Source organism: Zingiber officinale, chromosome 11A, assembly GCF_018446385.1.
Source record: "Zingiber officinale cultivar Zhangliang chromosome 11A, Zo_v1.1, whole genome shotgun sequence".
In the NCBI taxonomy this organism is placed as follows: Eukaryota; Viridiplantae; Streptophyta; class Magnoliopsida; order Zingiberales; family Zingiberaceae; genus Zingiber; species Zingiber officinale.
Window position 1 is genome coordinate 66,175,686 of NC_056006.1, and position 25,099 is coordinate 66,200,784.

General features: G+C 47.2%; 1 protein-coding gene across 1 annotated transcript; it reads right to left on the reverse strand.

Annotated features, from left to right (window-relative positions):
• Positions 1-1,896: 1,896 nt before the first annotated feature.
• On the reverse strand, positions 1,897-3,490 carry LOC122031427 (polyol transporter 5-like). The gene is made up of 2 exons (XM_042590546.1): positions 3,397-3,490; positions 1,897-3,317 (listed from the first exon to the last, which is right to left on the reverse strand). The coding sequence occupies exons 1-2, from the start codon at positions 3,419-3,421 to the stop codon at positions 1,897-1,899; spliced, it is 1,446 nt and encodes a 481-aa protein (XP_042446480.1). The 5' UTR covers positions 3,422-3,490.
• Between the last annotated feature and the right edge of the window lie 21,609 nt (positions 3,491-25,099).

The following is a 25,099-nucleotide window of genomic DNA, read 5'->3' on the forward strand; positions in this document are numbered from 1 at the left end:
TATTGAGTCTTGTAGGGCTTCTCCGCCCTTGGTAGTTACCATAAAGGAGAGTTTTATTTAGTGGAGGGTGTGTGTGTTGGTGTGGATCCTTGGATTAGTCACCTCTTGTGAGGTGGATACCAAGTAAAACCAACCGTGTTAGCGTTGTGTGTTTGTTTTTGTATTTTCCGCTGCACATCTTTGAAGGAACAAGTAACGCCGTGCACCGAGCGAACGCGACGAGCTATTCACCCCCCCCCCCCTCCCCCTCTAGCTACTTTTGGTCCTAATAGGTAGATCTATACCAAGGAGTAGAAGAAGATTCCTCGACCATAGAGTGTGCTGCAAAGACTGGTGAAAAGAAGAATAGTAAAGACCAACTTAAACAACTTATTGGATGAGAAGGAAAGCTCAGAGACGAAGAAGATAAAAAACAGTGAATGCAGAATCAACAATTGTGTGTAGGGACATTTTTATCTAACTTAATATTGTCCGACTTGCTCAATAGGCATCATTGGATCTATGTTGTTACAGGAGCAGGACAAATCTTTCACCATAAGATCAAGCACATGAAACAAATAAAATCCAAGTAACCATTACCTGGTAAAATACGCTTAGTCTCTTCTATTGTAGGTAATATTACAATAATGTGATGCAACTTAAGAGATACACTAGTACATTCTAAGCTCAAGAATCGAGGTGGATGATGCAGGTGGCATATTTAAAAGGAGTGATTGTATTTAAAGACATAAAGACTTAGGCATGCTAACATTTAATGCGTAATTTCTTTAGAAAAACAAAATAGATCCGTCATGTGGCTTAAACAGTCAAGACGGCTGAAATTGTTTCGATCACACAATAGTCTAGTCAGTCGAACTCTCACTTCCTTTTACTAGACTTGAATAGGAGACTTATGATCCTAAGGATAGTTAGTAGGCACCACATGGATAAGAGAAGATGGTGACCTAGTTGTGCTAGTAGTTCCAGTAAAATAAAAACTGAGTCGACCCCTGACTCCTTGGGTGTGCCCCGACTTCTTGGACGCACCCCGACTTTTGGGTGCACCTCAACTTCTTGATGTCTCGACTCCATGATCTCCCGTCTCCTAGGTGACTCAACTTGGAATGCAAGACAATTTCATAAAAAGGATAACTATCACGTAAATCTCAGATTGTTTTAGGAAAAGGATAATCATTATGTAAATTTTGGATTATTTCGGGAAAAAGATAGTGACGTGAATAAGTTTAGGATTATTTAAGGAATTAAATAACGATAACGTGAAGATCTGAATAAAAGGAAAAAGTACGTCATCTTTCTATAAAAAGTGATCCTTTTCCGACATCCAAGGTACATGCACACATACGTCTAAAGCCTAACATTTCTCTTTTCCTTCTCCATCCTCTAACTTAGGCATCGAAATAGCTACGTCGAGAACCCCTTGCCGTCATTCTAAGTTTTTTTCCTTCTTATTTGCTACCGTTCAGGCTTGTAGAACCACATCATCATAGTTGTTATCAAGCAATTGACGATTAAGTTGGCAACAAAGTAAACTCATTCACTCATCGACACTCGTGGATAAGATCAATAAGATATATAGGCCACATAGACCAGTAAAAACTTTTAGCTTAGATATCTCTCAACTTATAGTTTGGTTTTTTTTTGTTGGGCTGTGATACAACGGTTGGTTCGAGTTAAAATGTAATTCAAATTTTACATCATTTATTCAGATTAATTTGACAGATGATGGATTTCCACTAGTCACAGTAGATCACCGTAAATAAGAGAAACACAATCTGAGGTTGGATCTTCTCTCCTCAACAAAATATTACACACAGGGAAGAACTAGGTTTTTTTTTTCTTCTTTACATTAATTAATATATATTTTTAGTGATATTTTAATACTAGTGGCCTGTGTTCCTAGCGTTGGGCTGTTGCATTTGCACTAGTAGAGTTCGCCGCCGGCATCTCATCCCCATCTGCCGGCGCCTTCTCGTTGTCTTTCCCCATCGCGAACAAGTTCTCAATGTCCTCCAGCGTTCTCCCTCTCGTTTCCGGCAAGCAGGTGAAGAAGAAAACCCACGCGACCGCCGCGACGCCGGCGTACAGGAAGAAACTTCCTCCGATGGTGATGGCCTTGTACAGCGAGATGAAGGTCATGGTGATGATGCCGCTGGTCACCCGGTTGACCGCCACCGCGATGCTGGCGCCCTGCGCCCGCACTCGCAGCGGCAAGATCTCCGACCCGTACACCCAAGTGATGGGCCCCATCCCGATGGAGAAGAACGCCACGTAGGTGAGGATCGACGCAACGCACAGCCCCACCGCGGCCTCCCGGCCGTGATCCACCAACGTCAGCCCGATGCCGAGCCCCAGCAGGGAGAACAACATCCCGCCGGTGCCCCCCAGCAATAGTGGCCTCCGCCCCACCCGGTCCAGCAGGAAGGTCGCCACCAAGATGAAGAGCGTCTTGGTGAACCCCACTGCCACCGTCGTCTCCAGCAGCTTGTTTTTCTCGCGGATTCCCGCCTTCTCGAACACCCGCGGGCTGTAGAGCACCACCGAGTCGATCCCTGATGCCTGCTGAAAGAAGTGGATCCCTACCGCCGTCAGAAGCATCCTTCTCACCGCTGGCGTCGGCCGCAGCAGCAACTCTTTCCACACCGCCTTCTCCAGGTCGGCGCTGCCCTTGGGGACGGTGCAATCGTCGTCGCACTCGGCGGGAATGCCAGCGGCGGCCTTGATCTCCTCGAGGCGGAGCCTCGCCTCGTCGGGGGTATCGGAGATCATCTTGAGGACGCGGCTGGCCTCGCGGAGGCGGCCGCGCAAGACGAGCCAGCGGGGGGACTCGGGCATCGCGAGCACCCCGACGGTGAGGAAAACAGAGGGGATGGCGCCAACGCCGAGCATGAATCGCCACCCGATGGAGGTCCGAAGATGAGAGAAGGCGAAGTTGGAGACGTAGCCGAGGAGGATGCCGATGTTGATGAAGACTTCCGGGAAGGAGGTGAGGAAGCCGCGGGAGGAGGCAGGCGCCACCTCGGCGGTGTAAACAGGGGCGATCATAAGAGCGTATCCGACGCCGATGCCAGCCACGAACCGCCCTACCATAAGGAATACGTAGCCCGTGGCGAAACCCATGAGGAGGGCGCCGGCGAAGAAAAAGGCAGCGGCTAGCACGATAGTGTACCGCCGTCCAATCCAATCGGAGGTGAATCCGGCGGCATAAGAACCCACCAGCGAATAGAGATTCAGGATACCCAGCAGAATCTCAATCTGCGTGTCAGTTATCTTGAGATCCTCCTTTATGAATATCGCCGCGCCACTCATCACTCCAATATCTTTAAACAGTCGATTTTTAAATTTCATCAAATTATAACGTTAGATCGACGAATGTATGTGTATATATATATATATTACCATAACCCAAGATTATCGACGTCATGGAGGCGAGCAAGGCAGAGGCGACGGCGAAGCGCTTGTTCCGGGGATTCGCCGGCGCCGCCGGGGCATCAGAAGCCATTTCATTGTTGGCTACTACTTCCTGGTCCGCCATGATTAATATATTTCTCTGTTCGTTCGATTATCCAAAATGAGAGAGTTCCAATGGTGTGATTATTGCTCCAATCGAGGGGGATTAAATAGGCGTATTACGACACTAAGCATTTGGTTAAATATGCTTTTGATAGCCTATAAAGATCAACATTCAGTTAAAATCAAACGAATTTGTTAAAATTCAACTAATCGAAAAAATAGATAAATTGAACTGACAAAAAAAATTAGTTAATTCTATCAATAACTAAATTAATTATTTTTTTAAAAAAATAATAAAATTTTTAAATAAAAGATTAATTGGTTTAATAAACATTTTTTAAAAAATCTTAATACTTTTTAATTTTTATTATTTAATAAAAAAATTAATTTGGTCATTTAATTAATGATCCTGTCCGAATGCTGAATCAGTGGACGCTGGGCACGGGGGCGCTCTCCGACTGCTGACGTAGATCTGCTGACTATCCGCCCGGACCTCCGGTGAACCTGCACAGAAGTCGAGCCGGGAAGGGGTTCCCGGCGACGACCCTCCGAAGCTCAAGTCAGGCAAAGCTCAACAAGAAAGTGGCTCCAAGAATCGTAGAATGTGTACCTCCGGTGAAGGATGGGGGCCTTTATATAGGGTAGCAAAGAAGCAAGTGCACACACACCGAGGTGTACACGTGTCCGTAGCTCATACCCCAGTAAGGGCTTGTCAGTGAGCTTACCTGATCTATACTGCTACAGTCCAGCATGTCCTCGATGGGATAGCGGAACCCCCTGTCGCGTGATTTGGAGTATAACCATATCACGAAGCATGCCAGTTGTCAGAAGATGTCCTTTGTTTGTTTCCCCGAACTCCTGCCGGGAACCCGACCGGCCCACGTCCGACTTCCGTCCGACCGGCCAAATATGATGGTCCACTTGGGAAGTTTTTGGTAATGTGTTTTGTGGCGACCGTTAGCAGTATGTTTCATGCCTTCGGCTGAGCGTGCCGTCCGCTCGGCCTACGATCTCGTTCAATGAGCGCCGGAACCCCGACTTCCATAGGGGTGCCTTTTGCCCTCGACTAAACACCGGGCGGCCGCCCGGTTGGTCAGCCCCCCTTTCTCCGGTCGGCCTAGCTGGTCCAACCTTCTCCGATGGTCCGTCCGGCTCTTTGACTTTCACGTGGCGTTGATCCCTTACAACGAGGGTCCCCTGTTCTTATCGCCGGATCACTTGCCTCCCCTTCAAGTCTAGTCGAAGGAGGCGAAAGTCCGACTGACTGGACTGCGAGTTTGGCCGGGCGGCTCCTTCGTGCTAGTATCCTCCGATCGGCCTACCGCAGAGATGGCCTTGAGTGAATCAACAGTGGCCTTCATCGGATCTCCTCGTAATCTGTGCCAATTTTCAACATTAAGGCTGAGCATGCGTTCATTAAATGCTTCGAATGGTCGAATGCCACGTGGCACAATGCCATCATCGTACGGCGGCGGTGGCCCGATGCACGCTTTGATTCCCGTGACCTGGATCCGACGGTGGAGACCGCCCGACCTCCACCCTATAAATCCTTCGTTTCCTTCTCTCTCGCATCCTCCTTTGCGATTTTGACCCCTGCCCCCAGCGCTTTGGAGCTCCGGCGATTCCGTTTCTGCTTTCCGACGACCTACGACGCCTTCTTTCCGCTCCTTCTCATCGTAAGGCCATCTTTCCTTGTTTCCAGTGCTTTCCTTACATTCCTTTTCCATATTTTCATCCTCGGGATATCTTTTCGTTCGCTGTCTTCCTCCTTTTGCCTTTTTGATTCCTTTCGATCGGACCATGGCTAGTTCTTTTCATCCGGAAGACCAGTCCCTTGGGCCATGGTACACAACCATGCAGTCACGCTTCGACCGGCGTGACTTTGATATCCTGACTGATAATTTTGATATTCCTGACGATTTTGAACTTCTTTTAGCCGGTCCTTCCGCTCGGCCGCACAGGTCGCCGCACGGAGCCTTCTGTGTCTTCCGCGACCAATTTACCGTCGGTCTGCGGTTCCCTGTACATCCCTTCATCGTAGATGTTTGTAATTTTTTTGGTGTGCCGCTCGGCAGTCTAGTACCCAACACCTTTCATCTCCTCTACGGTGTTGTTGTTTTGTTCAAGATTCACAACATCCCCCTCCGACCGGAGGTCTTCTTTTATTTCTACTACCCTAAGCAAGCCGAGCCGGGCACCTTCATGTTCCAAGCTCGACCCGGCTTAGTCTTCTTCAACAAGCTACCTACTTCCAATAAACATTGGAAGGATTATTTTTTCTACATCCGTATGCCCGATCGGGCCAACTTCCCGACCCAGTGGCAGGTCAGCCTACCCCCCACTCCCGAGTTGAAGAAGTTCAAGACCCGACCGGACTATCTCCACGCTGCAAATATACTAGCCGGTCTGCGACTTGACATCAACAAGCTTCTGCACAAAGGAGTGATGTACATCTTCGTCCTGAGTCCCATACGGACTCCTCTTCCGACCGGCTTCGGTAAGAACTTTGCTTGGGCATTTGCTTTAATTGCTAACTGATTTCTTTTCTTTCCCTTGCAGCGGATATCGTCATGCATTCGGTGATGGCCGGCGTTTTGAAGAGAAAGACGGCAGCTCTGGAAGCCGCGGTGGCCAGAGAAATGGAAGCTTTGGGTATCCAGCCAGTCGGATCCCACGAAGGAGAGAGCGGGACTCAAGCTGAGTCGGCCGCTCCCGCTTCTCCGCAAAACGTGGCCAGCGGAGCCACCCCTCCTGGAGAACCAACTGCCCCCGAGGAAGGTTCCGCTCGGGAGGAGGAGCAACCTCTACAAAAGAGGCGCCGAGTGGAGACTCCCCTGCGGTCGGCAACCTCCGCGGTCCAACCATCCGAGCGGGTCACTGCAACTGCTCGGGGCAAGGCGCCAGAGACCGAAACCATCTCGTCCGACCGGACGCCTTCGGACTGGGACGAGCCAGCTGCTCCAGTGGAGGCTACTCCAATCAGCACCCTTCCGCCCGCTCGCCACTCAGCCCAGCTCTCGACCATTCATTCCCAGTTTTCTGCGTTGGCTTCTGATCCCCTTCCGATCACCAGTCGGACGACCCCCGGTCATGGCCGCACGATTCGGGTCACTCTTCATCTCCCGACTGAAGAGCTGCTTCCAGAGGTCGACCGCCCAACCGCGCCCGAGCACACCATCACCTTGAAAGGGCCCCTAGCTGAGATGTGGGTCGATGCTCGGGCACGCACTGCGCTGATCCCCCTCCAAAACTTAGCCAATAGCCACATGCGGGAGGCCACGGGGGTAAGTTCGCTCTCTGCGAAGTTTTGTATGCATTCTATCCGATCGGCATCTAACAACCATAATTTTCTTTTGCCAGAGATGGGTGGAGGAAATTGCGGTTTCCAACCGCTTGGCCTTGGTGGATGAAGAGCTGCGACAACTGAAAGCAACAGTTGGTCCGTCCGCCCCTCAGGCCCTTCATATTCTGAGCTGCAAAAGGAGCTGAAGAAAACTCAAAATCTACTGGCTGCCGAGCAGAAGAAGACAGCCGATCAGGCCCACGCCTTGGCCGAGTCCGAGCGACAAGTCAAGTCGCTCGACACAAAAATAACCCTGGCCACCACTCGGAAAAATACAACTATCTCCGATCTGGAGAAAAAGAACGTGGAGGCTCGGGGCCTGGAGCTGAAGATAAAGGAGTTGACAGAGCAGCTCGACAAGGAGAAGGCGGGCCGCTCGGCCGACGCGGACAAGCTCCAGACTCTGAATGAGGCCCTTACTAGCTCCCAGGCGACCTTCAAAGAATATCAAGATGCCGAGCCGAGTCGAATTGCTGCCTTAAGACAGAGCTACATCCGCTCGCCTGAATTCTCGGAGAAAATATGCGAGCGGATATACACAGCCTTCGACTTGGCTATGACCGCCACCACTACTTATCTGAAGTCTAAGGGTCTTCTTCCGGAGTCTACTACTATTCCGGCTGGCGATCAAGTGGAGCTTCTGAATAACATTCCCAGGGACCTCTATGATTATATTGAGTAGTTTTATGTAATTCGGCCACCCGCCTGGATATCATCTTTTTTTTGTAATTGGGCCGCTCGGCTTAAAGCTTTACCTTTGATGCAATGTTTTCCTTGTATTTGCTGTCTCCTTTCATAACCAAGATGTGTGTTTATCGGCTCGCCCATTATTATTTCTCGTGCTCCCCCATAAGGGATTTTAACAAAGTAATCGTCGTGATCTCCCCGCTCGGCGAAATATACCGTGTTCTCTGATGGTAGAGCTCGTTTACCCAATGCCAAGTACTTTTGGATACTAGGCCAATCGGAGCGTAGAGACGATCGAACGATATCGAAGTCGCGTGTCACGGGACATTAGATGCTTTAATCCGCTCGGATTATTTAGAGACGCCGGCTCGTCTCTCGATTTTTAACGTCGGAGCTCGACGGTCTTTCGCTCGGACGTTTATAGACACCGGCTCGTCTCTCGTCGGAGCTCGACGGTCTTCCGCTCGGACGTTTATAGACACCGGCTCGTCTCTCGATATTTAACGTCGGAGCTCGACGGTCTTCCGCTCGGAAGTTTATAGACGCCGGCTCGTCTCTCGATATTTAACGTCGGAGCTCGACGGCGGTCTTCGCTCGACGCTTATAGCGCTCGGCTCTCGATTTTAACGTCGAGCTCGACGGTCTTCCGCCGGATAGACGCCCGCTCTCAATATTTAACGCCGGAGCTCGACGGTCTTCCGCCGGACGCTTATAGACGCCGCTCATCTTCGATATTTAACGCCTCGGAGCTCGGCGGTCTTCCGCTTGACGCTTATAGACGCCGCCTCTGCCTCGATATTTAACGCCGAGCTCGACGGTCTTCCGCCTGGACGTTTATAGACGCCCTCTCGATTTTTAACGCCGGAGCTCGACGGTCTTCCTCTCGGACGAGACGCCGGCTCGTCTCGATTTTAACGCCGAGCTCGACGGTATTCCGCCGGACGCTTATAGACGCTCTCGATATTTAACGCCGGAGCTCGACGGTCTTTCCGCCGGATGTTTATAGACGCGCCCTCGTCCCTCGATATTTAACGCCGGAGCTCGACGGTCTTCCGCCGGACGCTTATAGACACCCTTCTCGATTTTTAACGCCGGAGTCGACGGTCTTCCGCCGGACGCTTATAAACGCCGCCTCGCTCTCGATATTTAACGCCGGAGCTCGACGGTCTTCCTCGACGCTTATAGACCGCTCGTCTCGATTTTAACGCTGGAGCTCGACGGTCTTCCGCCGGACGCTTATAGACGCCGCCTGCTCTCTCGATTTTTAACGCCGAGCTCGACGGTCTTCCGCCGGACGCTTATAAACGCCTGCCTCTAGATATTTAACGCCGGAGCTCGACGGTCTTCCGCCGGACGATTATAGTCGCCGGCTCGCCTCGATTTTAACGTCCGAGCTTCGCGGTCTTCCGCCGGACGCTTATAGACGCCCGCTCGCCTCGATATTTAACGCCGGAGTTTGACGATCTTCCGCCGGACGTTTATAGACGCCGGCTCGTCTCTCGATATTTAACGTCGGCTCGACGGTCTTCCGCTCCGGACGTTATAGACGCCCGACTGCCTCGATTTTTAACGTCCGAGCTCGACGGTCTTCCGCCGGACGCTTTATAGACGCCCGCTCCTCGATATTTAACGCCAAACGGCGGTCTTCTACTCGGACGCTTATAGACGGCCTCGCCTCTCGATATTTAACGTCGGCTCGATCTTCCGCCGGACGCTTATAGAGGTCTCTCGATATTTAACGCCGAGCTCGACGGCCTTTTAAGGCTAACTTTCAACCGCTCGACAAACCCATTGGCCATCCTTTGAATTAATTTTGCTTCCTGCATTACAAGGGTACGGGCGACCAAAATATATGCAAAAATAAGTTACATTAGTGCACCTTTCACCCTGCCTGATAAGGCTGGAGATGATTCGCGCTCCACGGCCGATCCAGCTGGCGCCCGTCTTCATCCTCCAAATAATAAGCGCCCGAGCGGAGCTTTTCAATAACCTTGAAGGGGCCCGCCCACGGTGCCTCCAGCTTGCCGACGTCGCCGACCTGCTTGACTTTCTTCCAGACAAGATCGCCGACCTGGAATGATCTGGGGATTACGCGGCGGTTGTAGTTTTGCTTCATCCGCTGCCGGTACGCCATCAGCCGAACGGACGCCTTGGCTCTTTCTTCTTCGACCAAATCCAGCTCCATGTTCCTCCGCTCGGCGTTGTCTTCATCGTAATTTTGGATCCGAGCGGACTCGACGCCGACTTCAACAGGGATGACCGCTTCGCCGCCATACACCAAGTGGAAAGGCGTGACGCCCGTCCCTTCCTTTGGAGTCGTTCGGATGGCCCATAAGACGCCCGACACTTCATCTACCCAACTTCCTCCCAAGTGATCGAGCCGAGCGCGCAGAATGCGAAGAATTTCCGGATTGGCTACCTCGGCTTGACCGTTACTTTGGGGATAGGCCACAGACGTGAAGTGTTGCTCGATGCCATAGCTTTGGCACCAATCTTCGAGCAACTTTCCTGTGAATTGCCGCCCATTATCGGAGATAAGTCGACGGGGGATGCCGAACCGACAGATGATGTTCTGCCAAATAAATTTCTTGACCATCTGCTCGGTGATCTTGGCTAGCGGCTCGGCCTCCACCCACTTGGAAAAATAATCAACCGCCACTAATAGAAATTTCCGCTGTCCGGTTGCCATAGGAAACGGACCCACAATATCCATTCCCCATTGGTCGAACGGGCAAGACACAGTGACGACCTTCATTTCCTCTACCGGTCGGTGGTAGAAATTATGGTACTTCTGGCACGAAAGGCACGTCGACACGGTCCGAGCGACGTCCGCTTGTAAAGCTGGCCAAAAGTATCCAACTAGCAGGATCTTCTTAGCTAGTGATCGTCCGCCCGGATGCCCTCCGCACGATCCTTGATGTACTTCTTGGAGGATGTAAGCCGAGCCCTCCGAGCTCACGCATTTCAACAGCGGGCGTGAGAAAGCCTTTTTGTAAAGCTGATCTCCGATGAGTGTGAACCGAGCCCTCTCCTTAGTAGCAATGGCTTCATTCTCATTGACTGGCATGCAAGCAGAGGAACTCTATGATGGGTGTCCGCCTACGCTTGAAACGTGAGACCTTCCATCCGGCGGCGCCACAAAGGATACTTGTTCAATTGGTCACGGATCTGGATCGAGCGTATTTTCGGCCATTAGCTAATTCATCCGGCTGATTCTCGACTCGGGTATCTTTTTGATAATTACCTCTCAAGTCGACCTTGAGTTTTCCAAGGCCCTCGGCATAAAGTTTGAGCCGAGCGTTGTTAATTTCAAAGAGTCGACTGTACCAACCGCAATCCGAATGAAGTGTTACCCGACGCACCAACATGCCGAGCCGCCACGAGTGCTATGAGGGCCTCTACCGCTACTGCCATTGTTGGTAGCTTTATAATCCAACGGACGGATAAGTACATCTTCTCTTCTTGGGAGACAACAATAATACACCAATATCGCTCCGAGTGGATGATCCATCCACAAATATCTTCCACATGGCTTCTGCCCGACCCGATGAACCGCCAGAGGATGCGCGATCGCTTTGAGTCGGGCAGGGGCTATTGGATGTCAAATTCACTTAACTCCGCTGCTCATTTGATGAGCGTCCGGACACTTCAATCATCCGAGCGGGCTATTGGTTTTGACAATGATGGTATGCGCCAGAAGTATGGGCGAAGGCACCGAGCGGCGAGGACAAAAGCGAAAGCCTAGTGTAGCGAGATTCAACATCTTTTAAAATATGGCTAAGGAAATACACTGGCTCCTCTTCAGAGCCTACTGCTTGCTCGGTCGAAGATAGGTAGATACAAAGTGGCTCACCCGCGCTTGACTAATACCGGAGGGAATTCAGATATGCCTTCAAATCTCGAACGCCTAGGCCCATTCTTCATCCAATGAAATTTAGTGGCGCGTTGCAAGATTTTGAAGAAAGGAAGGCCCAGCAGCTTTGGAGATGAACGGAGCGGTTATCCAAAATTGTCGGTCTGCCACTTCCTTGTATTTCTGGAGGCGGCATGTCTTGTAGATCTTTCACCTTGTTGGGATTTGCTTCAATGCCCCGCTCGGAGCGCCCTCCTTTTGCTCCGAACAGACACTTCGGGATTTAGCTTGACTCCATACTAGCGTGCGCTCGAAGGTTTCCTCCATGTCTTTGAAGAGATCGGCCGCCTCGGACTTGATGAGAATGTAGTCCACATAAACTTCCATTCTACCCGCGCTCTTCTAAATACTTTGTTCATCAGCGTTGATATCCGCATTCTTCAATCTGAACGGCATCACATTATAGCAATAGGATGCCACCGTCGTCACGGCGACTTTTCTTGATCTTCACAAGGAGACGCTGATGATAGCCGTAAGCCGAGCATCTGATATGACGGTACCATACAGAGTCCACTAGCTGATCTATCCGAGGAGGATAAAGTCTCGCAAGCTTGAGATCCCAAAATCTATGCATACTCCACTTGTTGCCGGCTTGAGACTAATACGTCGACACCGACCGGGAGGGACGCTTGGATATGGCGGCCAAGAGTTTTTCCACCCTGATGATGGAATTCCCGCCTTCGAAATCTCTTCTGCTTATCGTGTGCAGCGACGGTAGTTCATGCCGAGCTATACTTGTGAAATTCCAGGCCATCACCATGTATCACGAAGACATCATGGTTTCTCCCGAGGCATTCGATCACCTCCTTGGTTGGCCTCCAGATCGGACGCGATGAATGTTGTAGCCCGATCGGGTGGGTGTATCCTTCTCCTTTCTTCGTAAACTAAAGAGGAGGCTTTTCAGTTATAGCATTCACCTCATCCGTGGCAATCGAGCTAACTTGCTTACTCGCTTGAACATTTCAATGTACATCCCGAGCCGCCAGCTGGTCTCCTCTCTCCTACTTTGTCTTCAGGAACATCTTGATCTTAGAGTTGAGGAGACTGCCGCCTGAACTCGCTGAGCGCCGGTGCCCCAAAATGACATTGTAGGATGAGGGAGAGTCCACCACCACGGTTCGCCTGCCGCCTCGCCCGAGCGCTCTTCTCCCAGTGAGATGGCTAGCCGATTTGCCCGCGGCGGACCTGTTGCTCCGTGAACCCGTAGAGTGGGGTTGTCATAAGGTTCGCCCAATTTGTAGTTAATCGAACGCCTTTAAATATGATGTTGACCGAGCTTCCTGGTCAATAAATACGCGTGAATAGTGTAGTTGGTTATTACCGCTGACGAAGCAGCCGTCGGGGACACTTCAATTCCTTCCAAGTCTCTGCCCAAATCGATTTCGGTCCACTCTTCTAGCCCGCCAGGCCAATCGCATGGATCCGAGCCGACGCTTTCTTGCTCGATTGAGTCTCCCCTCCGTCCACATAATGTTGATCTCGCTCGAAGCATTACTTTTTTTCTTCCTCCGAGCGGATGGTCGAGACCGTCTCCGGACGCCTCGATTCTCCCGCCGGGAGGCGATGCCGCGTCGCGTCTCGTCATTGCCAAACGTCCGATCGGCTTCATGAGTTTTGCTCACGACATCGAGGGAGACCGTCACCGCCATTCCAGGCACGGGTGAGCCACGAGGGAAGACTTGACAACTTGTGTTGTGCGATCCGTCCGGAGGTAACATCGGGTCCATTTCTTCTTTGTTTGGTGCATGGCCTCTTGCAAGTGGGACCTCACATGAGGTGAGCGGATTGCTTCGCCTTAGGTCCTCTGCGGTTGATGCGTGGGAGGCTTCCTCGCCGGCAGTGGAGCCCGAATCAAGCTTCTTTCGAGCCGCCTTGCTCCTCCACGCTGATGTACTCGCCTCGGTGTAGCATATGGTCATAGTCTCGAGGTGGCATCCGAACAGGAAGAAATCACCGTCCACGAGGCCTTGTGTAAATGCGCTCATCATTGTCTCTCGAGGCCCTGGAATATCCATGGCTACTGATTAAACCTGGATATAAGCTCGGCCAGCTCCTCGCTTGATGGCAAACAGACTAACACTTTCTCTCGATCGCTACAACGGGTGGAGGAAGGCCCGCCGAAAACTGAAGCTTGTGATGGATCCGTCCGGCAGCCTCCGAACCACCGCTGAGCCGATCCCGCGAGAGTGGTAAGAAAATCCTCAGATTTACTCCATCTCCTGTATGATGGAGCGTGGAGTTATCAAACTTACCGGATGATCATCCGGTTGTCCCATTATACTCTCGCGATCGTCGGAGGCACGTAGCTTTGAGAGGATCTCGGAATAGCCTCCTGAAATTGCGATTAACACTTCTCTGCGATGCGCGTCCGCGGGGCTTTCCCTTCGTATCTCATCTAGGCAAGAAGATCCACGATCTCTATGCTGGTTTGCTTGTGGGTGCGGAATAGGGCTCGATGAATGCAACGGGTACGGCTCCGCCCGCACCACCCGACGCTGTTGTCGCGCTGGCCGCCTGGCTTGCTTTTGCCCACAAGTCATGCCTTATCTCGATCGTGCGCCGAGTTCCTCCGCCAAAGCATCACTGTGTTGTCGCCTCGCCCATTGTTTCCGCCGGATGCAAGAGCGCCCCACAGACGCGCCAAATTAATCTGTCTCGAAGAAGACGAACCGCGAATGACGGTCTGGAGGGTTGACCGCATTCTCTTGACCCGGTGGGCCAGTCTCACATTGACCGCATCGTCAAGTCCTCCTTCCGTTAATCGCATTTACATCCATTGATCGGGCCCTCCTCCGCTGCTTGCCGAGGCGAATCCTGACGTATATATAAGTAACCCATAATAGTATAGCAATAGAATGAACCCGAGGTAGAACGCACCCGGGGGCACCCTCGGATGGATGGATGAGCCGGTCGTGTCGCTAATCGAGTCGCAGCGGCCCGAATCTGAATTGTCAGTAGACACAGACGCAGCCGGATAATACGAATGACTAACAAGCATAATAATGGAAGAATGAAATACAAGCACGATGGCGGATCCACATCGGCTCAAAAGTCAAACATAATTCTGGCGCGGTATGAATAAGCAAACTGATCCCGCTACGACGTCCTGAGGGTGATGTACTGCCGCGCCGAGGTGTCGGATATCGGGTCACCGAGGTGACGGTGCCGACGCCGAGGCGCCGGTCGGTCAAGACGCGGCCGCCGCCAAGGCTGTGGTCCGAGGTGGTATGCGGATCGTGCCGCACCGCACCACGGAAGTGCAGCGCAGCAGCTGAGGTGTGACGGTCGAGACGGAGGAGCAGCCGGTGCAGACAGCGGAGGCCGGTGTGCCGGAGACGCCGCCGCGGAGGAAGTGATGGAGGAGGAGGTCACTGCGCGACGCCGCCTTGGCCTCGTGCATGGTGCTTCGGTCTCCGGTCTGAAACGCCCTCTCCTAGGCGGCGTCGATGGCGTGAGACCTGAGGAAAGGGGTGGAGGAGAGGAGGAGGAGAGCGGCCGGCACCGGCGTCGGCGCTGGCAGAGCATGTAAGAGGAAGTAGCCCCTATCCTGGCGACGACTCCCTGCACGAACCCATCCCCTCCCTCCTGATGACGGAGCAGGAGTGAAGAGGTGATAAGGGAGAGGAGGAGGATAACTCCGGCGGCTTCGTCGGTCGCCGACGAAGGGCGTGAGAGGGGCAAACCCGAGCTTCTCCTTGGCTGGCGGCGGGTCCCCAAAAAAACCCCCCCTCCTTGGCACTGTGAACAGTGCTTAAAAGCACTCAAACCCCTAAATGCGTGAAAAGACGAAAATGCCCTCCCTTCTCTCCTTATTCCCCCCACGTCCTCAACTACATCTGGATCAATTAATTTTAAAAATTTATAACCGAAACAAAATAGATCTAACTAAACTAATTGATATATTTTTTTAAAAAATAAACTTTCAAATAAATGAATTGAATTTATGAATTAATTCGGTTCTTTACCAGTGATACAGGATGTTATAGGTGGATTCGGATATGATATGGTAGTCAAAGTTAAGGTGACGTGACAATCAAAGTCATAGAAAGGTGGTAGCCAGTGTGTCATTCTCCTTAATACTTTGCTCCTAGCCCAACATCAAGACCATTAGTACGAGGACAACCAACCTTTGAGCCGATCAGACCTAAGGAACCTAGTGTCACATTCATATATTAAGACATCTATTATATATCCGATCATTCAATAGCTGACCGACTTTAAGGGATGTCTGACTTACCACAGAGTCGACCGGTCATACATTCGACCGGAATAAGGGGATCCAATTTCCCACTCAATACAAGTCTCTCAGCATATAACCGATCGACCCCACTGCCGGTCGGCCACCCTATGGGTTTTCTCACATGTTAGCCCTTCTTCATATAGCCGGTCGGGAATAAATCTAGTCAGATTTATATAGCTCAGCATGCTAGTCTCTTATACGTACAAAAGATAAATGTAAAGTAACTTTTCTTATAAACTTGGTTGGACTTCTAGATCTTAGTCTCTCACTTCAAAGGTAAGTTTTCGATCATCTAGGCGATCGACTTAAAGTATCGAACAGATCTCCTGAAACTCAGCTCTCCATTTCTCATAGGCAAGTATCCCGGTACATGACTGGTCGGCTAAAGAACAAACTGGACCTAAGAGACTTAACTTCATATTACTTCCAGGGCGGATCTCCACTAGCATCTAATACAAACCCAAGCGATTTAAGGGAAGGATGAATATACTATCGATCGATATAAATATCCAGTTAGGATACACTCAGCAGACAAATGGTCAGAGAATCACAACAACCTGTCAGAATTATTGGTGCAATATCCCTCGGTCAGGGTTGACCAAGTTGACTAAGCTTGAGTTGGCTCAAGCTTGAGTCTTGATGTGTGAGTTTCGATGTTTGACAATATATGGAAATTGTCGGTGCAATCTTCAGATTGGGGAGATTTTTGGTGCAATTCCCCTATGGTCAATGTTTGACTAGTAAGATGTGAAGAAGAGTCAAGTAGGTCAAGGTTAAGCGGTTACTTGAATGGGAAAGTCCTAACTGTAGGTTAGGCAAAGGCAAGACCAATATGAAGGTTGGCAGAAAGGAAAATCCATGTGGGTCATTGTTGACCAGACACTTGGTGGTGAAAGTCCCGGTGAGTGAAGCTGGGCAGATGAAAAATTTTGGTGAGTGAAGCCAGGTGAAAATCCTAGTGAGTGAAGCTAGGTGAAAGTTCTGGTGAGTGAAGCCAAGTAGGTGAAAGTTTTGGTGAGTGAAGCCAAGCAGATGGAAAGTCCGGGTGAGTGAAGCTAGGTAGATGGAAAAACCTAGTGAGTGAAGCCAGGCACGTAGAAATCCAGGTAGTCAAGGTTGACCGGACGCCTAGAGTTGGGAAGTCCAACTAGGTCAAAGGTGTGACCACATACTTAGCATAAGGAAATCCAGATGGGTCAAGGATGACCGGACATCTAGTGGAAGGAAGTCCAAGTGGGTCATGGAGGATCGGACACTTGGCATAAGACGATAAATCCAAGTGGGTCAAAGTTGATCGGTCACTTGGTACATGGAGAACAGTCTAAGTGGGTCAAATGATTGATCGGACACTTAGTGAAGAAGTCCCAACAAGTCAAGGTTGACCGGATGCTAGGTATAAGGAGTTCCAAAAGGTCACGGTTGACCAGATGTTGGATTTGGGGACCCTTGAGCTTGAGTTAAGCAAGTCAAGGGTGGTCAATCAATTAGCCGATCGATTAAACCAAAGCTTAATCGATCAGCCGATCGATTGGGAGAGTGTTGCGATAAACAACAACTCAATCATTCGGCCGATGGATTGGGAGCCTGAATCGCGAGCACAGAAGCACCCCAATCGATCATTCAATCGATTGGACACCGCCAATCAATCGGTCAATCGATTGGAGGCTGGAAATCTCGCGCAACGCGAGAAAGGCTGAATCGATTGGGCAATCGATTCATGCCTTTTCCAGCGAGAGCACAAAGACACTCTGAATTAATTAGTCGATCCATTCAAGTCTCCTAAATTGATTGGGATATGATCGTTGTGCAGGTAGGGAGTTTTTATACGGCTAGGATGGTGTGGATCTCACGTGGCAATCGATTGGGAGTAAGCCCAATCAATTGGGAGCCCTAGAGGTGTAGTGTATAAAGTCGTGGTGAGCTTTCTTCTCAGAAGTTCTTCTCTCGAGCCTTCTTCCAGCACACGATTTTCTCCGCCTACTCTCCGCCAGTTCTTGGAAGATCTTGGGGACAAGTGTTGTTACACTTCCACGGTTCAAGAGGCGAGCTACATCGACAAGGTCAAGCAAGAAGAGGTTTTTACTTTGTATTCTTGTATTTTCTTCTTGCGTGTGTTATATCTTATTATGTGAGTTTCTATGAGGTTTCTCCACCTCGGTAGTTATCGAGAAGGAGCATTTTTCATAGTGGAGAGTGTATCGTGTGTGGATCTTTGGATTAGTCATCTTTTCTTGAGGTGGATACCAAGTAAATCCTCGTGTTAGTATTGTAAGTGTTGCTTCGAGTTATATCCGCTGCAAATCAACAACACTGAAGCAAGCAAACGAAGTTCGACGAGCTATTCACCCCCTCTAACTACAAATCGACCCTAACAAGTGGTATCAGAGTGAAGTCATTCTTCACCAGAATCATCGCCGGAAAAGGGCAACGAGCTAGAGGGAGAAGAAGTTGAAGCAAGTTCAACAAAGTCAAAGACTTCAAAAGAGCTCAACTTCAAATGGAATTCCAAGATGAACTCGGATTCGACACAAGGGTGCCTCCACCGTATACATCGACAAGCTTTGATTCTTGGAAATCAAGAATTGAAAATTTCTTCATGATGGAGATAGAGCAATAGTTTGATCTCAAGGAAGGCTTTGAAGCTCCAAAGAATTCAAAAGGCAAAATTCTTAAGAAAAGAAAATGGAGCAATGAGCAAATTCAAAGGTGCGAAGCAAATGATAAGGTAACCAAATTATTGGTTAGTCTATTGGCAAGCACAATTTTATGTGAGATTGGAGAATTTGAAGATGCCAAGGTGCTATGGAGTAAATTGGATAAAATCCATGAGGTTCCCTCCACTGCACCAAACAAAGAAGAATTTAAAGAGGGTGACTCATTGGATCAAGACCAAGGGGAAGAAGAGTCCGAAGTTGAGAGGTGCTCAACATTGGAAGAAGAAGAAGAAGGTCCATCCTCTAGAGAGCACGAAGACAAAGGCAAGGGAGTATACTCCTTATTTCATGTGCAAGAGGATGAAGATGAAAAGACCTCCACCTCTAGGATTAAGGGGGAGGGTCATTCCTTGACATCAGAGCATGAAGAAGCTTCTACCTCCGAGTCAAATGAAGAAGAAGATGGTGTCACCTCCACAAGTCAAGCAAAATCAAATGGAGGATCATGTGCTACCCCTACAAAAAAAATAAGGTATAACTATTTCAATTTCAAATAATAAAAATCACATTATATGCTTTGAGTGTAGGGAAAAAGGGTATTACAAGAGTAAGTGTCCTAAATTGGCCAAGAAGAAGGACCAAGTGGCACCCAAGGCTAAGGAGAAGGCCAAGGAGGTCGGCCCCATGACAAAGAAAAGCAAGGAACACATTGTGTGTTTCTTGTGCAATCAAAGAGGGCATTACAAGAGTCAATGTCCTAAGGAGAAGAAACCAACCAAAGCCAAGGGAGGAAGTTCAACTCAAGGAGGAGCTCTTAAGAGCAAACCCAAGGTATCATTTATTGAGCCTATTCCTTTAAGTCATGATAAAAAAGCATGCTAGGTCTAGTTTATATCATTTTAATACTATTTATCATGAAAATATGAAGTATGATAGAATTAAGGAAAAACATGTTGCTTATCATGCTAAAACCACTCAACCTAAGGCTAGAAAGATAGATAACCAATTAGGCAATAACTCTAAGGACTTTAGATATAAGCTTAGAAATAGAAATGCTCAAGGGAAAAATGAAAAATCCAAAACTAAGGATTTAAAGATGGAACACCAAGCCTTGAGGTCAAGGCTTGACAAATTGGAAAAGACCCTAAAAAAACTGAAAAATATTCTAAAAGGGCAAAATGAGCATAACCTAGGTTTAGTAACACAAAAGCCATCAAATGACCATAGAGGTTTGAGATACAAACCTAAGGCTAAGAAGGATGTGGCTTTATATTATAGGGTTTCATATAGTTATGGAACCAACCCTAGGTGTAGGGGTCAGACCAAGGTCACAAGGGAAGTCATCCCTAGAATTAATCTTGAAAAGGCCAATGTGACTAAGACTTCTAAGAAGTCAATGAAAGTCACCAATAAGGTCATAAGGGAAGCTATCCCTAGAGTTGACCTAAGTGTACTTGACCAAGGCTTCTAAGAAGCCTAGGAAGGTCACTAGGAAGGTATCTAGGGAAGTCATCCCTAGTGAATACCTAGAATATCCAAGGAGCACCAATATATTTTGGGTTCCTAGGAGCATATTCTCTACACCCTAGATAGGTTTAGAGAGTGTCAACTCTAAATGGTTAGGGTGGTCAACCCAACTTTAATAAAGTTGACACTTGGAGTCATTTTCAAGGTTTTTGTTAATCCTTGAAAATGTAAAGGATAAATTGTTTACTCTTTGAAAGAGTAAAATGTGTCAAAATTTGAGGAATTAAATTAATTAAAATTGGCACAAATGAAAAAAACCAAAAGAAAAGTCAAGTTGGGAGTTTGATATTTTCTTATGAAAATAGGGGCAACCTAGGATGATTTCATTTAGTTAAGCTAATGATAAGGATATTTTGATAGATTATCTAGGTATATTTTATTCATGCTACTTTGTTTTGATTGTTTGCCCATCATATGTCATGACATCATATTTTTTATTCATTTTTATTATGAAAAAAACAAAATACCATGTCATGACATACATACATCATACAGCAATAGTACATTTTCTTTTGAAAATTACTTATTTTGATGTATGCCATAAAATCATCATGCATTAGTTTTAAATTTCTTATAATTAAGGACAATGACATTTAGTAATAAGTGACATCCTAAATGGATGCTCATAAATTAAAATTCTTAGACAGATATGCATGCTCCCTAGTTTTGGGTAAAACTAAAATCTACATCTCACAAAGACTATAAGGTGACTTGCATGTATTTTAGTGTACATTAGATATAAGTGAGATGTTAGAATGATAAAAAAAACTCAAGATGTTGATTTCGTACATTTTATTGAGTTTTGATTTCAACAAAACACATAGTTATGTGTCCTCCAATCATTGGGAAGGTTAATGTACAAGTCATGTGTATTGAGCTCAAAGAACAGGATTGGAAATTAGTTTTGAAAAATATTTTAAATATACTTTGGAAAACCTTGTTGAAGGCTATCTTTTGATAGCAATCATCATTGAAAAGTTAGACACAAACTAGAATAAAACATTGAAGTTTTTAAGAGTTTTCAAGTTTGTGTCAATCTTTGAAAATAAGGTGTATTTTCTTATAAAACTATTTTTCCATGATAGTATTTGACCTAAATAATGTCTACAAGAATTTTCATTATTTTTAGAATTTTTGTAGAATTTTTAGGGCATTTTTTAATTCAGCTGAAATTCACTTTCAAGAAATCAGAGCTTCAATCGATCAGCTAATCGATTAGAGTGTCTCAATCGATCGAGCAATCAATTGAGAAGAGTTTCTCGTGAGCAGAAGCTCACTGAATCAATCAGCCGATCGATTCATTCATACATAGATTGATCAGTGGATTGATTCAAAGGAATTTTCTGTGAACAGAAGCTTGCGGAATCAATCACTGGATCGATTGAAATAGTTTCAATCGATTGAGTCCCAACCCCAATCGCTTGAAAAGGCTAAATTTGGCTACAGAAGTCTAATTTCAGCACTTTAAGTCATTTTTAGCCTTGTTAACCATTCCTAACCCCTTGAAATATATTTATATACATTTAAGGGTGATATTCTTGTTGAAATAAGAATTGTTTGGTTAAAAGTAGACTAAGTTGAAGTTTAGGTTGAGGTTTGCATTCAAATATTGATACTTGAATCTCAAAACTTCAAGTTTTGGATTTCCTAAAGGTTTAGGAATTTCAAGTCATTGTTGGTGCAATGACAGGAGTTTGGAGTATGTCTTTGCGGGGAGTCACTCTTTAAGGACATGAAAACTATTTTTTAACACCTTGGAAGGTGGTTAACCTTCGTTAGAGAAAATGCTCTAGGATGAGCATTATGAGGTGGATTAATGCTCAAGGGTGAGCATTGGATACAATGAAGGGTATACGACCTTCATTGTAGTGTTATGAACACCATATGTGGTTGTGAACAATGTATGAGTAACTCTTCAGGGGGAGAGTTTTTGATGTGTTCCAAAGGGGGAGAATGTAGGGTTTAAGTTATGCCTTCATTACCTAAAAAGGGAGTTTACCCTCTAGGAAAGAGGAGAAAATAAAGAAAACCCTCATTCATACTTTGGCATGAAGAAGAAGTTGAGGCTATGAGATTAGCCTAACTTAAATGTATTGTCAAACATCAAAAAGAGGGAGATTATTAGTGTAATATCCCTCGGGCAGGGTTGACTAAGCTTGAGTTGGCTCAAGCTTGAGTCTTGATGTGTGAGTTTCTATGTTTTACAATATATGGAGATTGCAGGTACAATCGTCTGATTAGGGAGATTTTTGGTACAATTTCCCTCTGATCAAGGTTTGACCAATTAGATATGAAAAAGAGTCAAGTAGTTCAAGGTTGACCGGTTACTTAACTGGGAAAGTCCTAACTGTAGGTTAGGCAAAGGCAAGTCCAACAGGAAGGTTGGCAGAAAAGAAAATCTAAGTGGGTTAATGTTGACCGAACACTAGGTGGTCAAAGTTTCGGTGAGTGAAGTCAGGCAGATGGAAAATCCTGGTGAGTGCAACCAGGTGAAAATCCTAGTGAGTGAAGGTAGGTGAAAGTCCTGGTGAGTGAACCCAGGCAGGTAAAAGTCTCAGTGAGTGAAGATAAGCAGATGGAAAGTCTAGGTGAGTGAAGCCAGGTAGATGGAAAGACCTAGTGAGAGAAGCCAGACACGTGGAAATCCAGGTGGGTCAAGGTTGACCGGACACCTAGTATTGGGAAGTCCAAGTAGGTCAAACGTGTGACCAGATACTTAGCACAAGGAAATCCAGATAGGTTAAGGATGACCAAACATCTGGTGGAAGGAAGTCCAAGTGGGTCATAGAGGACCAGACACTTGGCACGAGATGGTAATTCCAAGTGGGTCAAGGTTGACCAGTCACTTTGTATGAGGAGAAAAGTCCAAGTGGATTAAAGATTGATCGGACACGTGGTGAAGAAGTCTCAGCAAGTCAAGATTGACCGGATGCTAGGCATAAGGAGTTCCAATAGGTCACGGTTGATTAGATGTTGGATTTGGGAACCCTTGAGCTTGAGTTAAGCAAGTCAAGGGTAGTCAATCAATCAGCCAATGGATTAAACTGAAGCCCAATCGATTAGCCAATCAATTGGGAGAGTGCTGAGATAAACAACAACCTAATCAATCGGCCGATAAATTGAGAGCCTGAATCGCGAGCACAGAAGCATCGCCAATTGATCAGCCAATCAATTAGACACTGCCAATCGATTAGTCGATCGATTGGGGGCTGGAAATCTCGCACGATGTGAGAAAGGTTGAATCAATCGGGTGATCGATTCAGGCCTTTTCCAGCCAGAGTACAAAGGCACTCGTAATTCATCAGCCGATAGATTCACGCCTCCCCAATTGATTGTCCAATCGATTGGGATATGATCGTTACGCAGGTAGTGAGTTTTTGGATAGCTGGGATAGTGCAGATCTCATGTGGAAATCGAGTGGGAGCAAGCCTAATCAATTGGGAGCCCTAGAGGCGCAGTGTATAAAGTCGTGGCGAGCTTTCTTCTCAAAAGTTCTTCTCTCAAGCCTTCTTCCAGCATATGATTTTCTCTGCCTACTCTCCACCAGTTCTTGGAAGCTCTTGGGGACAAGTGTTGTTGCACTTCCAAGGTTCAAGAGGCGATCTACATCGACAAGGTCAAGCAAGAAAAGGTTTTTACTTTGTATTCTTGTATTTTCTTCTTGCGTGTGTTGTATTTTGTTGTGTGAGTTTGTACGAGATTTCTCCACCTCTGGTAGTTATCGAAAAGGAGTATTTTATATAGTAGAGAGTGTGTCATGTGTGGATCCTTAGATTAGTCACCTCTTTTTGAGGTGGATATCAAATAAATCCTTGTGTTAGCATTGCAAGTGTTGCTTCGAGTTCTATCTGCTGCAAATCAACAACACCGAAGCAAGCAAATGAAGCACGATGAGCTATTCACCCCCCTTTCTATCTACAAATAGACCTTAACAAAAATATTCCTCTATTGTTATATGAGCATTCACTAGAACTTTCTCTGAAGGTGATTACACTTCCCATCAGCCGACAACTCATGACAACATATTCCTTCTACCGTCTCATTGATGGTGTAAGTTACAAAAGGGGTGCCCATGAGTAACGAAAGACTTTTCGAAAGGTGACAACATGCCTCCCAAACTATACATATTCCTTTACTCAATAACTTTTGACACCAGACATTCTCTGTCATCTCATGATTACGGAGGCTATGAGAGGTGTATATAAAGGAAGGATTTTCTGTTGGGATTCAATCAAAGTCCCACATTGAAAGATTTGCAAATGATCATAGGTTTAAAAGGATGTATGATATCTCTATTGGCATGAGGCATTTTGGGTAGAGCTCAAGAGAAAATCCATGAGGGCCTAAGCCCAAAGTGGACAATATTTATGGGATTGATGACGTCCTAGAGGGAGGATAAATAACATTCATGGCTTTTTCACTCATTTTGAAAAACAAAAAGTAAACATAGTGGAAGATAGAAAGAAATAAGAGAACAATCACTAACACGTTTGGTTACTTGGTTTGAAGTCTGTTGCGACTCCTACTCCAAGATCTATGATCGTTGATCGCTTTCGTTGGGGAATCACTAATAGTTCAAACAAAGATTACAAACTTGAAGTATAACATCAATAAAATAAAGTTACTGACAACAATAGAAATAAAAGTCGTTCGTATATTGTCAAAGCAGTGTAGAAGAGAGCAATAGTTGTTTATTCTTGATCTTGGAATTGTTGTTGAAGCAACTGATCAAGCCCTACTTAAATAGCCAACCCAGACTTGATCCAGATCCACTGATCTCGGGATTAGGTTTGACTCATCACTGATCGGTCGACCGATCCCATGTTCGGTCAACTGATCCTGCCTAAATCAGTCCATCTTCTTATCCAGATTCAGCTTAAGATGAGTCTTCATTCGGTTGACCGATCCCTCCATTCTATCACCCGATCCCGATATCCTCGCTGGGTTATCTAATTTGATTCGATCAATCTGGCCTAATCTCGATCATCGCATATCCACTATTCGATCGACTGAACTCCAGGTTCGGTCGACCGATCCCTTGGTCCAACCCGATCAGCTTGCTAGAATCCAATCTATTTGCTTGGAGGTTCGGTCGACCGATCCTGGCCGAAACTCTAACATGCAAAATGTTAGTTTCCTTGCAAAATAGAGTTAGACAAATTGCAAGTAAAGCAGTATATAACTTTTGATAGATTTTGGACTGTCCTGTTCTAACTTTCAGATTC

Excerpts from the sequence above, each read along its gene's own strand:
- LOC122031427 (XM_042590546.1), bottom strand. The coding sequence starts at position 3,421 with ATGACGTCGATAATCTTGGGTTATG. Across the intron at positions 3,318-3,396 it reads GTCGATAATCTTGGGTTATG|ATATTGGAGTGATGAGTGGC; the intron begins GTAATATATATA and ends GACTGTTTAAAG.